This window comes from Sinocyclocheilus rhinocerous, unplaced genomic scaffold (genome assembly GCF_001515625.1).
Source record: "Sinocyclocheilus rhinocerous isolate Xijiao unplaced genomic scaffold, SAMN03320098_v1.1 scaffold773, whole genome shotgun sequence".
Taxonomy (NCBI): Eukaryota; Metazoa; Chordata; class Actinopteri; order Cypriniformes; family Cyprinidae; genus Sinocyclocheilus; species Sinocyclocheilus rhinocerous.
Genome location: NW_015642873.1, coordinates 314,410 through 328,524, shown reverse-complemented (window position 1 = coordinate 328,524; position 14,115 = coordinate 314,410). Strand labels below are relative to the sequence as shown.

Sequence of the window (14,115 nt, the reverse complement as noted above, 5' to 3'; positions counted from 1 at the left end):
CAACAATACTACAGCGAGAATATAAGTTACGCCTTCTTTCTTTGCGTGAACCTTTGGGCGGCGTTATGCAAATCTTCCCACTTAGTGAGGTAGATATGTGGGGGCGTGTTAGAACGAGCCGTTTTAGGCAGGCGTGGTTGACTCTTAACTTTTATAAAGAATATCTCTTTGGATTTGAGACTTTAGTCTTTGCAAATTTACAGATCTTCTTTATGCACCAAGAGCTTGTAACACTCCAAAGAGAAAGGAAAAAATGAAATCGCATCATATGACCCCTTTAATGAATAAAGCTGTCCCTTTTTTTCATAAGTAAATAAATATTTTACTGACCCAAAGCTATGGAAAGTCATGCAGAATGTGTATCTTACCACTCCATGCCCGATTGACTTCACTGAGGAAGAGACGGGTATGAGAACCAAAGGGTAACTTCAGCTCCAAATCCTCTTCAAAAAAAGTTACTCGTACCCGAGTATCTGCACCTTTGTAATAACAAGTAAACTAGCTATTAAAATAGTCCTGAGATGCACTGAATATTGATGCATTGATATTTACTGTAACTTTGATGCAAACACTACTGCAACTGTTGATATATAATATAAATGCTCACCAACAACAGCAAGCTCATCTGGAGATGAAACTGTGGAGATATCAGATTAATCTATTAAATCAATTTACCATGTTTTCACTTAATATTAACTAAATAATTCCTTAAACAATTACCTTCAACAACTGAGAAGTCATAAGAAATGGGTATGATTTCATCCAGTCTGACATCATCACCAGTGATGGCCATTCTTCGATGGGAATATATGAATAACCTGAAAATAAACAGAACATGCTGAAAGTCTGCAAACACAACATTAGTTTTATAAACTTTTTGTCTTTTAGATTTTTGTCATTAATTAAAAACTATTAATGCTAAGTTTTACATGCTGTTGATAAAAGTCAGTAACAAAATAATAAAAAAATAAATCATTAATAAAGCCTGTTTTTTTGTTTTTCAGAAGAGCAATTTAAATGTATATACCCAGCTGATGATCTATTTTGCTAACCTTCCCACATTAAATTATGAAAACATTTTGAAAATGTTTTAAAGTTTTTTTTTCTTAGTTATGTGAACATTTGAGACAACATTAATGGAACAATCAATTTTATCACTTTGCAAACATTATGGGAATGCTAACCCTGACTTGTTGTTGCGCAGTTGTCGTTGCTAGTTTTGTTTACTGTGTTGAGACGTGCTGAAGTTGCGTTTGGTCTCGTACTCTATCGCATACCTTTGGTGCGTTCCAAATGGGATATATCGTCCTCCGAAGGACACTTAGGAGTGAAAACACTCATGGCTGCCATTTTGAAGGGTCATTCCAAACCGAAGTGCTCAAAACTGGCCACTTCAAAGGGCCTTTCAGAATGAAGGATTTCGAAGGGTACCAGTAAAGTGTGTTCAGCTGAATTCAATTTCCGTTTTGTCAAATGGTATAAAAAAGGTTAGTATACCACGGCAACCCTCGTGTGAAGATGGAAGAGTCTAAAGACCATCTAAAGACTGTCAGTCTGCAGTAAACAAAGCAGATTTCATTACATCTATTGCTAGTCATTCAAGACTAAACCTCATGGCCCTGACAGAGACCTGGATCAAACCAGAGGAGTGTGAAGACCGAAGAGTGTAAAGACCATTGACTCTACCGTTCGACTCCACCGAACAGGGACACCGGCAAGGCACATAAGTATCGCTTCTGAATCATTCTCTTTCCTACTACTTGTTTCCCTTCTGTTTTCAGTTTTTATAACTAATTTTTACTATGTGTTTCCAGATCCCTACTATCACTACCACTCGCATACCACGCATCACACACTGTAGGCAGCGCAATCCTAACAACCTGCGCACTTTGCCTATGTCTACTAATACACTACTTTCTTTTTCTATTGGTCTCTGGAATTGTCAGTCTGCAGTAAACAAAGCAGATTTCATTACATCTATTGCTAGTCATTCAAGGCTAAACCTCATGGCCCTGACAGAGACCGGTTTATGACCTGTACTGCAGCCAGCCACCAGGGGGCGATCAAAGCGCCCGCAGCTTCACTTTTCAGGACGTGTGAGGCACACCGAATCACATTCAGTCACTATTACCCACCCTTTTAAAATCCATTTTGCAGTTGTTTATCGACCCCGAGGACCACTAGGTAACTTCTTGGATGAATTAGATGTGCTGCTCTTAACCTTTCCTGAGGATGGTACTCCCCTAGTTATGCTTGGAGACTTCAACATCCACCTAGATAAACCTCAGGCTGCAGACATCCACACTGCTTGCCTCTTTTGATCTCAAGAGAGTGTTAACTACGGCTCACAAATCAGGCAACCAACTGGACCTTATTTACACACGACACTGCTCCACTGATCACGTACTGGTTACTCCACTGCACACCTCGGATCACTTCCTCCTCACTCTTAACCTCAACATGGGTTCCTGACACAACACATACCCCTACACGTCATCTTTCTACGTAACCTACGCTCAACTCTCACCCTCCCGGCTATCTGCTATGGTTTCATCTTCCCTTCCTCCCCCTAAACAGTTAGCATCTCTTGATGCTAACAGTGCTACTGATCTTGTTTAGACACTTGTCTGCCCCTTGTCTTCCAGGCCAGCCCGTACCACTGACCTTAATATGCATCAATCACTCCTCTCTTCCTTCTCTGCTAATGTCTCCACTGCTAAAAAGACATACTATCATAACAAAATTAACAATTCGTCTAACTCCCGCATGCTCTTTAAAACATTTTCCTCACTCCTTTGTCCTCCTCCTCCCCCTCCTTCATCAACTCTAACGGTTGACGACTTTGCCACGTTCTTCATTAATAAGATTAAAACCATCAGTGCACAATTTCCCACACCACAATCTGTCAACTCAAGCACATCTTACCAGCAAACATACACTCGTTCACACCCTTCTCTTCACTCTCTGAGGCAGAAGTCTCCAAACTCATCCTTTCCAATCATCCTACTACTTGTCCGCTTGATCCTATTCCATCTCATCTCCTTCAAGCCATTTCTCCTGCCGTTGTACCTGCACTCACTCACATCGTTAACACATCCCTTCACACTGGTGTTTTTCCATCAACATTCAGACAGGCTCGTATAACCCCACTACTTAAGAAACCCACCCTTAACCCATCTCTTTTAGAGAAATACAGACCGGTTTCCCTTCTACCTTTCATTGCAAAAACACTTGAACGAGCTGTGTTCAACCAAGTCTCTGCCTTTGTCACACAGAACAACCTCCTCGACAGCAACCAGTCTGGTTTCAGAAGTGGACATTCAACCGAGACTGCCTTGCTCTCAGATGTTGAAGCCCTAAGGCTGGCAAGAGCGGATTCCAAATCTTCAATACTTATCTTGCTGGATCTGCCCGCTGCTTTTGACACGGTTAACCACCAGATCCTCCTGTCAACCCTATTGGCAAAGGGCATCTCAGGAACCACACTCCAGTGGTTTGAGTCTTATCTCTCAGATAGGTCCTTCAAGGTATCTTGGAGAGGTGAGGTGTCCAAGTCACAACATCTCGTAACCGGTGTTGCGGCTTAACACCGGTATCACCGTCAACACCGTCTATCGCAGCAAGCCTACCGAATACCGGCACAAGTACACCCTTAACCCATCTCTTTTAGAGAACTACAGACCGGTTTCCCTTCTTCCTTTCATTGCAAAAACACTTGAACGAACCAAAAACACTTGAACGAACCGTGTTCAACCAAGTCTCTGCGTTTCTCACACAGAACAACCTCCTCGACAGCAATCAGTCTGGTTTCAGAAGTGGACATTCAACCGAGACTGCCTTGCTCTCAGTTAAATCTTCAATACTTATCTTGCTGGATCTGTCCGCTGCTTTTGACACGGTTAACCACCAGATGCTCCTGTCAACCCTATTGGCAAAGGGCATCTCAGGAACCGCACTCCAGTGGTTTAAGTCTTACCTCTCAGATAGGTCCTTCAAGGTATCCTGGAGAGGTGAGATGTCCAAGTCGCAACATCTAACTGGGGTGCCTCAGGGCTCAGTTCATGGACCACTTCTCTTCTTTGTCTACATGGCATCACTAGGTTCTGTCATTCAGAAACATTGCTTTTCATATCACTGCTATGCTGATGACACTCAACGCTACCTCTCATTCCATCCTGATGATCCGAAGATAGCTGCTCACATCTCAGCTTGTCTAACAGACATTTCTTGCTGGATGAAGGACCATCACCTTCAACTCAACCTTGCCAAGACAGAACTGCTAGTGGTTCCATCAAACTCATCGTTTCATCACAATTTCACCATCCAGTTAGGCACATCAACCATAACTCCTTCAAAAACAGCCAGAAACCTTGGAGCTATGATTGATGATCAGCTGACTTTTTCAGACCACATTACTAAAACTGCCCGGTCCTGCAGATTTGCTTTATACAACATTAGGAAGATCAGGCCCTTTCTTTCAGAACATGCAACACAAGGCTCATCAACCATAACTCCTTCAAAAACAGCCAGAAACCTTGGAGTTATGATTGATGATCAGCTTACTTTCTCAGACCACATTGCTAAAACTGTCCGGTCCTGCAGATTTGCTTTATTCAACATCAAGAAGATCAGGCCCTTTCTTTCGGAACATGCTTCACAACTCCTTGTTCAAGCTCTTGTTCTGTCCAGGCTGGGCTATTGCAATGCTCTCTTGGCAGGCCTTCCAGCCAGTTCTATCAAACCTTTACAATTAATCCAGAACGCGGCAGCAAGATTAATTTATAATGAGCCAAAAAGAATGCACGTCACATCTCTGTTTATCAGTTTGCACTGGCTACCAATAGCTGCTCGCATAAAATTCAAGGCATTAATGTTTGCATACAAAACCACCACTGGCTCTGCACCCCTTTACCTAAATTCATTACTTCAGACTTATGTGCCTCTAGAAGCTTGCGTTCTGCAAGTGAACGTCGCTTTATTGTGCCATCTCAAAGAGGCACAAAATCACTTTCACGGACTTTTAAATTAAATGTTCCCTCCTGGTGGAATGACCTGCCCAACTCAATCCGAGCAGCTGAGTCCTTAGCCATCTTCAAGAATCGGCTAAAAACACATATCTTCCATCTTTATTTGACCCTCTAACTCTACCACTCTCTATTCTAATTATTTTCTTTAAAAAAAAAAAAAACTTGTCCCTTTTAGACTTGCACTATATTCATTTACTGCTTGTTTTCTTAAAAAAAAAACTAACACTAGCTTTTTTAATCTTTTTGTATTCTATCCGTTTTCTTTTTATTTATTATACAGTTAACAAAAGCAAAAAAGGCCTCTAACACTAGCTTTCTCTATTTTTTCTCTTCTATTCGTTTTCTTTTTATTAATTATATAATTTAAAAAAAATCCTTGCTACATGTACTGCGTTAAGCTGAGACTTGTTATATAACTTGCATATCATTGCTCTTTTGTTGATTTTGATTGCTTCCATTGTCCTCATTTGTAAGTCGCTTTGGATAAAAGCGTCTGTTAAATGACTAAATGTAAATGTAACTAGTAAGTTTTAGATTTAGATTTAAATTAACATTTAAAAAACCTTTAACAAAAATATTTCACAAAAAGTTCAGTGAACAATGTTAAAATAATGTTTTTGTGCTAACGATTTGAGATCATTATTAAAGAAGGATAACATCAAATGAACATTCTATTATCATTAATGGAAGAATGTTTGTTCATAACTTTGAGGGAACGTCAGTATGGTACCTGCTAAAAGATTTATTCAGATTTAGATGTTAGTCTCAACTACATAGACGAAACCCTACAAAATTCCAATTGTGTATTATGAAGTAATGCATATTAACGTTATTGATGAAAATTATTATAATGGTTTTCTTAAAAGTCCATAAACTCACGCATGTTCGTTGTTCTGCTGCACCAGTCCGATCAGTTTGCTCTCTCTCACATCATTCAGCAGTGAAACACACTCCACAGCATGTGTTGGGCTGCTAAGGATATCTAACACAATTCATTACGTTTCTGTCAACCGAGATATTAATGATGACTGATGCTCGGTTTATAAGAGCCATTTTAACACTGTACAATTGCGACATCTAGCGGAAACGTCAGGAATTACACTAACCGAAATTTCCTTTTTCCATTAAAAGTGGGCATGCTCGATAAAAACAGGACAAAAAAATAACAGTGTGTGCTTAGTAAGATACATTGTAAACAGAAATTTAGAGAACATTGACTACGTGACATTCACTCTATAATTTAAATATATTTCTTATAGAAATACACATAGTATGTTTAGAAAGTGCAAAGTTACGCAACAATCTTAAGTTCGTAAGTAACATGTAGTCGATTTCAAAATAACGTTGCAATGCAGTCGCCGTTTCAGATGAGCGCTGAGAGGATACTATGGTGCAGTTTTCTCCTTTGGCCAAAGTCTCTTGAATTGCCACGGACTGATCCATTATTCACAGCGAGTCTGCGCCGGATACTTCACACGTAAGAGTTGTCATTTACGATCATTTTACATCAACAGACGAGACGTTCAAAGTGTGCCAGATAACGGTCTGAAGTGTTTTACTGTCTTCATGGTTTCCTCCGCGAGTCCAGTGGCTTCCTGTCCAATAATGCCACGCAGCAGATTCAAGACTTCATGCCCAGCGCTCAAATCATAGTTTTATCATAACGTCTGTGATCGGTTATCAAGATTCTCATCAGCCACGCTAACAGAGCCACTTCTGATTTTCTCTTCTTTAGATATATTACTTTTCTTCTGGCCAAGAAGTGGCGTCAGAGGCTGCAGAGATCCAAACTCGGTAGGATGGACTCGGATCCCACCCACTACTCCTTTACGACACATGCACTAGTTGGCGCTATCGTTCGTATTTGCAATGTTTTGAACAGCATGTCTCAATTACTATTTGTGAAGTACTGTATATAATATGCATACTGTCCGTAGTATGCAATATTTCTTTATGTATAGGATGTGTTTCGTATGGAATACTATAGTGTAATAATACAGCACACTAGTATTATTGTAAATAAATAAATAAATATGTAATTGAAATAAAGATTAAAATAAAATAAATATAAATATTAGAGGAAAATCATAAAAAGAAATAATAATAATAATAATAGACGAAAAGCATAAAAAGTAATATTTCAAGTAAATGATGGTGTAGGTAACAAAACTGAAAAAGCTAAATAGAAGTTTACTAACAATATATTATTTTATTATATATATATTTTTTTACTTTTATTCATGCACACTATACATAGGCTGCGTTTGGCATGGAATACTATACTATATACTATATATATATATATATATATATATACACAGGTGCATCTCAAAAAATTAGAATATTGTGGAAAAAAAAAGATTTCCAAATGAAATGCAAAATTTACTTTTACCTGAAAACAGGACTTTGGAGCATTGAGCAACAGTTCAGTTGTTTTTCTCCTTAGCCCAGGTAAGATGCTTCTGACGTTGTTTCTGTTTCAGAAGTGGCTTGGTAGCTCTTTTCCTGAAGACGTCTGAGCGTGGTGACTTTTGAGTATTCTCAAGCTTGCGGTCATCCCTGTTGCTTGTGCACCTTTTCCTTCCCAATTTCTTCCTTCCAGTCAACTTTGCATTTAATATGCTTTGATACAGCACTCTGTGAACAGCCGCTCTTTCAGTAATGAGCTTCTGGGACTTATCCTCTTTGTGGAGAGTGTCAATGATTGCCTTCTGGACCATTGCAGTCTTCCACATTATTGTGGTTTCAAAGAACAAGAGATACCCGCAATTTATACTGTAGGGATGCTCATTTAATGAAACTCAAATGTAAATATTCTAATATTTTGAGATACTGGATTTTTGACTTTCATGAGCTGTAAGCTCTAACCATCAAAAAAAAAATATATTAAAATGTTTTTTTTTAATGTTTTACTTTACATATAATGAATCTAGAATATATGAAAGTATCACTTTTTGAAATAAGTTACAAAAAAAAAACTGTTTCACGATATTCTTATTTTTTGAGATGCACCTGTGTGTATATATATATTGTAATGCATTTTAGGAGAATGTAAAGAACAAGAAAATGTAGAAATAAATGCTTTACTACTGGGTGCTGAGAAGATAAAGTATTTATTTATTCATTTCAAAAGCAATTATTAAGATCTATTTCTTGTATAACAGTGAAGCTGGTTTTAATCTCATTGAAATATTTTGCTTTAATCTGACAGCAATGAAATACTAATATATATATATATAAAGTAGCTAAATATTAGTATTTAATTGCTGTCAGATTAAAGCAGTACAGAGCAATAAAAATCACTGCAACCTTTATCAACCAAGCTGTCAAAATCCTATTTGTTTATTAGATTAACAGTAGGCCTAATGTTACTCTGACAGAATTTGTGAATTCAAATGTTATTTAAGAAAATTAGCATAGCCTATATGCTCTTAGATCTGTTCACTTACATTTTAATAAACACATTTCTCTGTAAAAATAAAGCTTTATATTTAGGAGTATAGGCTTTCATATGTCCAATATTATAAATGCTTTATAAATATTTTACATTGTCTAATTTCCATTTAGATGCATAAAGTGCATACTCCATTTGTTTGACGTTAGCAGGTTTGTACATAACTATTATTTTTGCATGCACACAGGGTGAAATCTGCCTGATTGGACAACCTATTTTTTTAATTTCATATAATTTATAATCAGAAAATGGATTATCTGAGCATTCTAATAATATTCTTTGGAGTATTCCGAGTAATATAGAATAGAAAATTTATTTTTTAGAAAGCACAAAACCTGTGTACAGTGGACACCAAACTAAATAAGAGTAAGAAAAGAAGCCTCAGATCACTATGATTGAATGTAATCAAAATTCAAACATGCGTGCACTGTAAGAAAAGTCCATACAAATACAGCCCAATGTACCATGTTAATATGTATTGATTTTTCTCAGGTGTTTTACCAGTTGTGCATTGTGTTATAGGGTTGAAGGAGATGTCCTTGAACTTAACGGAAATAATAGTGGTACTTTTCTGCCAAGACAAAGTCCATTTACTAAATTTTTTTTTCTTAGAGTGTACATTAACGTCAAAAAAGAGCAAGAATTAATCAAAGATACACTACTCGTGAGAGGAAACAAACCTCATACTTGTCGCTGCAGTGTTAATATATTCCTCTGAGTATCATTTCTGTCTTACTCTGTGATAAAAAGAATCCAACAACAGGCATGTTCCCACTTGATGTAACTCTCTGCAGATGCCAATGGTAAAGCTTATTTGGCATCTATACACATATATAATATATACACACACACATTCTGCTTCTCATGCTGATCTTACAGACACACACATACACACACGCACACACACACACACACACACACCTTAATTTGCTTACATCACAAAAAAAGTGAAAGTGACAGTAAAAGAAGTACAATCAGCTTTAAAACACTCATACACTCTCCTAATAGAAAACGGCACTTCCTTGGATTGCCTATTAAATGTGACTTTGTTATGCTCAAGTGAAGACTTTGACTATCCAGAAGAGCAGCAAACAGGCCATGAGCAGTGCGGGACAGTGAGGACCCCTGGTGGCGGAGCTGGGTATGTTCACATCACCTGTCAGTTTGAGGCATGACAGGGTTGTAGTGGCACTGCAGCACTCCAAGTGACAGGCAGTAGTGGTACTTGAACAAACTGTCATCTTTCTGCAATCTGTACTGCAACCCGCCTGCCAGCTCTCTGTGCTGCCAGATGTTGTCTTTTGTAGCTAGGAAGTGAGACAATGAGTTGCTTTCATTTAACATTCATGTATAATATGGTGCATTAGAGCATGAGATCAGTATTTAACCAAATATCCTTCAACACACGATAGTAAAAAAAAAAAAACAGTAAGAACATACTTTCCAGAAGGCCAACAATTCACTAAAAATGTTTTTTTATTGGTCTTATGAAGTATTATAATTTGTTGAGATTGCCATTCACCACACAAAAACATTGCAGAATATGGTGACAATATTATCCCGGATGAGCCCCCACTTATTTGAACCTTATATGGACAGGCCCATAGAGGGGAAGATGAGGTGGGTTATTTAAATAGGTTCATATAGTGGTGATTATTATGGGGTATAAAAATATATGTGTTTGTGGGATAATGATTTGGGAAAAGGTTTGAGGAGAGAACCAAGAGCTTATAACTAAAGATAACACCAAGAATGATAAGCTATTATGATCATTATTTAATGATTATTATAGAGTCCACACCAAAGGCCGATAACGTGCTGTCTATTATGAGCGAATGCTGCAGTTTTTTTTTTTTTTTGTCTGTTACTTTAAATTTTTAAGCTCTTTAAAATAGGATGAACTCTGATTGGCTGTCAATGTTTTTACCATTCATTAGCTCGAAAAATCAATCTGAAAGTGATTCCAACAATGATGTTCCTCTGTGCCGTTATCATTAGCTGTAGTTCCTTCACTGAAAAAGTTATACTTATAATGCCTTAATTAATCATAGTTAATGTTAATTTCAACATGTCCTAATACATACATACATATATATATATATATATATATATATATTTTTTTTTTATCAAAACTTATCTCTGTTAATATTATTTAATGAACCTGGGCTAATATGAACTAACAAGGAACAGGTGTATTTTAATTTAAATAACATCAACAAATATTCAAATGTAGCAAATGTATTGCTCATAATTGGTTTATGCTAGTTAATGCATTAACTAAGGTTAACTAAGGATGGTTATTGTACCGTGTTACCAATTATATTTATGTTTTGGCTTAAACCTTAAATTTAGATTTAATCGTAATAAAAAACATTTTCTTTTCCCAAAGACAAAACCTTCATACAAATAATAAAAAAAGATTATTTATTATAAAGACCACTTTATATATTTTCTCTAGACATAAGCCAAAATGTCACTTAATGTAGGTCAATATATATTTGACTTTTTTACAACATACCTTTACTTTAAACAAAACGAAGTTACATTTATAATTAATAAAAAAAAAAAATTAACATTTTAAAACTGATTTTGGTTTATTTTCTTTCTATTAATATATATGAATTTTTATGATGTCTTTTTAAAAATATGCATAATATTTTCTGTTATTAACTAAGAAAAAAAAACAAAAGAAAAATAATTAAAACCTACTATCATGTCTGCATTCAGTAAAAATAGCCAGTATCGGTTCAGCATATCAACCGAAAAGACTATTTAAACAAAATGCTTTTTTTTAAATTAGACCAATAAAAATGCATTTTAAATAGATGACACAGACATTTTACATGGTTTTTCATTGCATTCTCATAGATTTAGAATGCTTATCAGAAAAATTTATAGTGCTAGTTATCGATCTGGTGTGAACAGCCCTAAACTGTGGGGAAATATATAAAACAGATGATTAGGACAATTAAATTATAAAATAAATAAAAGATGCATTTATTTATTTTTGCTTTACCATGCAGTAGTCCTGACCAACTGGACATGACATGACCTTACTGATGACATTATTGGATTTGTAACACGCTGCTCCATTACACGTGACATGATGACACTTCTTGCCCTTTTGGGAGTAAGAAAAACAAAGAAACGTGAGAAGGTGGCAGAAAATGTTAGTTTGTGCCCTAAAGTGACAAATAGCTGTGTGTGTTCTTACATTGCTTGCTGGGGTGGTTGGAACTGTGGTCTTTATGGTTGTGGTTGTAGTAGTGGGTTTTGTTGTAGCTACTAATGACAAGATAGCAGTAATAAAAGAGTCAATATTCAAATGTTTCGACTCACATATGTTAGAGATAATAAGAGAAAGAGTTGGAGGTTACCTGTGGTACTGAGTGAATTGGACATGGCATGCAGAGTGTTGTTGAGGCAGTTGGTTGTGTTGCAACAGTTGACAGAGCAATTACTGAGAGTCCCGTTCCCGCAGGACACGCCACATGAGGCACTGCAGCTGACAGAGTAACCTGCGTCCCCTTTCATTATCTGAAGCACAACAGAGTGAGAAGTAACTTTTTAAATCAAGCCTGCATCAGTGCATGATTTGCATGGATTACTTTCCACTGGAGGTTCCCATCTGAAAGCGCAGCACGGCAGACTGACCTTACAGAAATTTTCACTGGATTGGCAGGGCTTCGCTGTTGTATTCCTGAACTGGTCATAACAATCATTCGTGCAAGCAAATGCTGGACAGGATAGCTTTATATATATATATATTGAAGCTTATTGTTTTACAAGAAAATACTATTTAATTGACTATATAATACTATATAAGTCTTTCAGAATTTCATATTTAACTCAATGTGTTGCTTGCCTTTCTTTGCAGTTAATTGTGAAGTTTACTCGCAATTTCTGAGTGAAAATTGTTTCTAAGTAAATTCTACACTAATTTTTTTGTGTACTTGCCCAGCACTTACCGCAGTGTAATTTTCTGATGAAGATGTATTTGCTGAAACTATAGACAAATCAGGACAAGAATGAATAAGACAAAATAAATACATAAATAAAATGTAGTTGTTGTCAAATTAAAACTGTGAACATTCATAGGGATTTTAGTGTTATTTTTAATATCACTCGGGCTAAATCAGGCACAAGCTCATAATCATCATCATCATATATACAGTGCTGCTTGAAAGTTTGTGAACCCTTTAGAATTTTCTATATTTCTGCATAAATATAACCCAAACATAATCAGACTTTTGCACAAGTCCTGAAAGTTGACAAAGAGAACCCAATCAAACAAATGAGATGAAAATATATACGTTGTCATTTATTTATTCAGGAAAATGATCCAATATTACATATCTGTGAGCGGCAAAATTATGTGAATCTCTAGGATTAGCTGTTAATTTGAAGGTGAAATCCATCTGTTCAGAGGTGTTTTTAATCAGTGAGATGACTATCAGGTGTCAATGTGTGCCCTGGTTTATTTAAAGAACAGGGATCTATCAAAGTTTGGTCATGTTTGTGGAAGAGTATCATGGCACAAACAAATTAGATCTATGATGACCTCAGAAAAAGAGGTGGTGTTGCTCATCAGGCTAGAAAAGGTTTCAAAGCCATCTCTAAAGAGTTTGGACTCCACCAATCCACAGTCAGACAGATTGTGTACAAATGGAGGAAATTCAAGACCACTGTTATCCTCCCCAGGGGTGATTGACCAACAAAGAACACTCTAAAAGCAAGACGTGTAAAAGTCTCTCCAAAAAGAACACTGCTGCTCATCTGCAGTTTGCTAAAGATCATGTGGACAAGCCAGAGGAATACTGGAGAAATATTTTGTGGATGGATGAGACCAAAATAGAACATTTCGGTTTAATAATTTATAATTAATGCATTTAGCAGACACTTTTATCCAAATCGACTTACAGTGCATTCAGGCTATACATTTTTTTTTACCAGCATGTGTGTTCCCTGGGAATCAAACCCATGACCTTTTGCGCTGCTAACGCAATGCTCTACCACTGAGCCACAGGAACAGTTAACAGAGTTAACAGTTTTTAAATGAGCAGCATTATGTTTGGAGAAAGAAAACACTGCATTCCAGCATAAGAACCTTATCCCATCTGTGAAACATGGTGGTGGTAGCATAGGTGGAAATTCCGGGGGTGGGGGGTTGTCTGAGGGTCGTCCCCTCTAAAATATGATTTAAAACCATGCTGTGCATTGTAAATAACAATGTTTTATACTTTAATTGTTTGTGTAAGTAGTAAAACAACACAAATGGGGCAAAAATGCATTTTACGTTTAGAAACATTTTGAGTCTCCCCTCCCTTGCCTCACAGTGCTTTGGTCCAAATGCCTGCTTTCCTCTTTTACATGATCATCTACACACACACAAGTCCAGTGAGAGAGAACAAAGCCAATAGTTGTGGAACTCTAGTAAGTAAGGCTGTCAAGGCTATTTTATTCACTTAAAGGGTTCATATGATGTTGCTAAAAAGAACATTATTTTGTGTATTTGGTGTAATGAAATGTGTTTATGCTGTTTAAGGTTAAATTATTTTAAACATTATTTTCCACATACTGTACATTATTGTTTCTCCTCTATGCCCCGCCTTCCTGAAACGCGTCGATTTTTAC

The 14,115-nt window shown here is 36.7% G+C and overlaps 2 protein-coding genes across 2 annotated transcripts in view; both read right to left on the bottom strand.

Annotated features, from left to right (window-relative positions):
- LOC107756921 (type II inositol 1,4,5-trisphosphate 5-phosphatase) overlaps positions 1–5,980 on the bottom strand; it is a 60,676-nt gene extending 54,696 nt beyond the window's left edge. The window contains exons 1-4 of the mRNA XM_016574250.1: positions 5,907–5,980; positions 721–818; positions 608–637; positions 369–479 (exon numbers count right to left, since the gene is read on the bottom strand). Of these exons, the coding sequence (XP_016429736.1) occupies positions 369–479; positions 608–637; positions 721–793 (214 nt within the window). The 5' untranslated portion in view covers positions 794–818; positions 5,907–5,980. The remainder of the gene's footprint in view (positions 1–368; positions 480–607; positions 638–720; positions 819–5,906) is intronic.
- Positions 5,981–9,448: 3,468 nt separating this feature from the next.
- LOC107756918 (uncharacterized serine-rich protein C215.13-like) overlaps positions 9,449–14,115 on the bottom strand; it is a 12,483-nt gene continuing 7,816 nt past the window's right edge. The window contains exons 4-9 of the mRNA XM_016574247.1: positions 12,450–12,487; positions 12,136–12,231; positions 11,859–12,018; positions 11,696–11,766; positions 11,498–11,602; positions 9,449–9,788 (exon numbers count right to left, since the gene is read on the bottom strand). Coding sequence (XP_016429733.1) covers positions 9,537–9,788; positions 11,498–11,602; positions 11,696–11,766; positions 11,859–12,018; positions 12,136–12,231; positions 12,450–12,487 — 722 coding nt within the window. The 3' untranslated portion in view covers positions 9,449–9,536. The remainder of the gene's footprint in view (positions 9,789–11,497; positions 11,603–11,695; positions 11,767–11,858; positions 12,019–12,135; positions 12,232–12,449; positions 12,488–14,115) is intronic.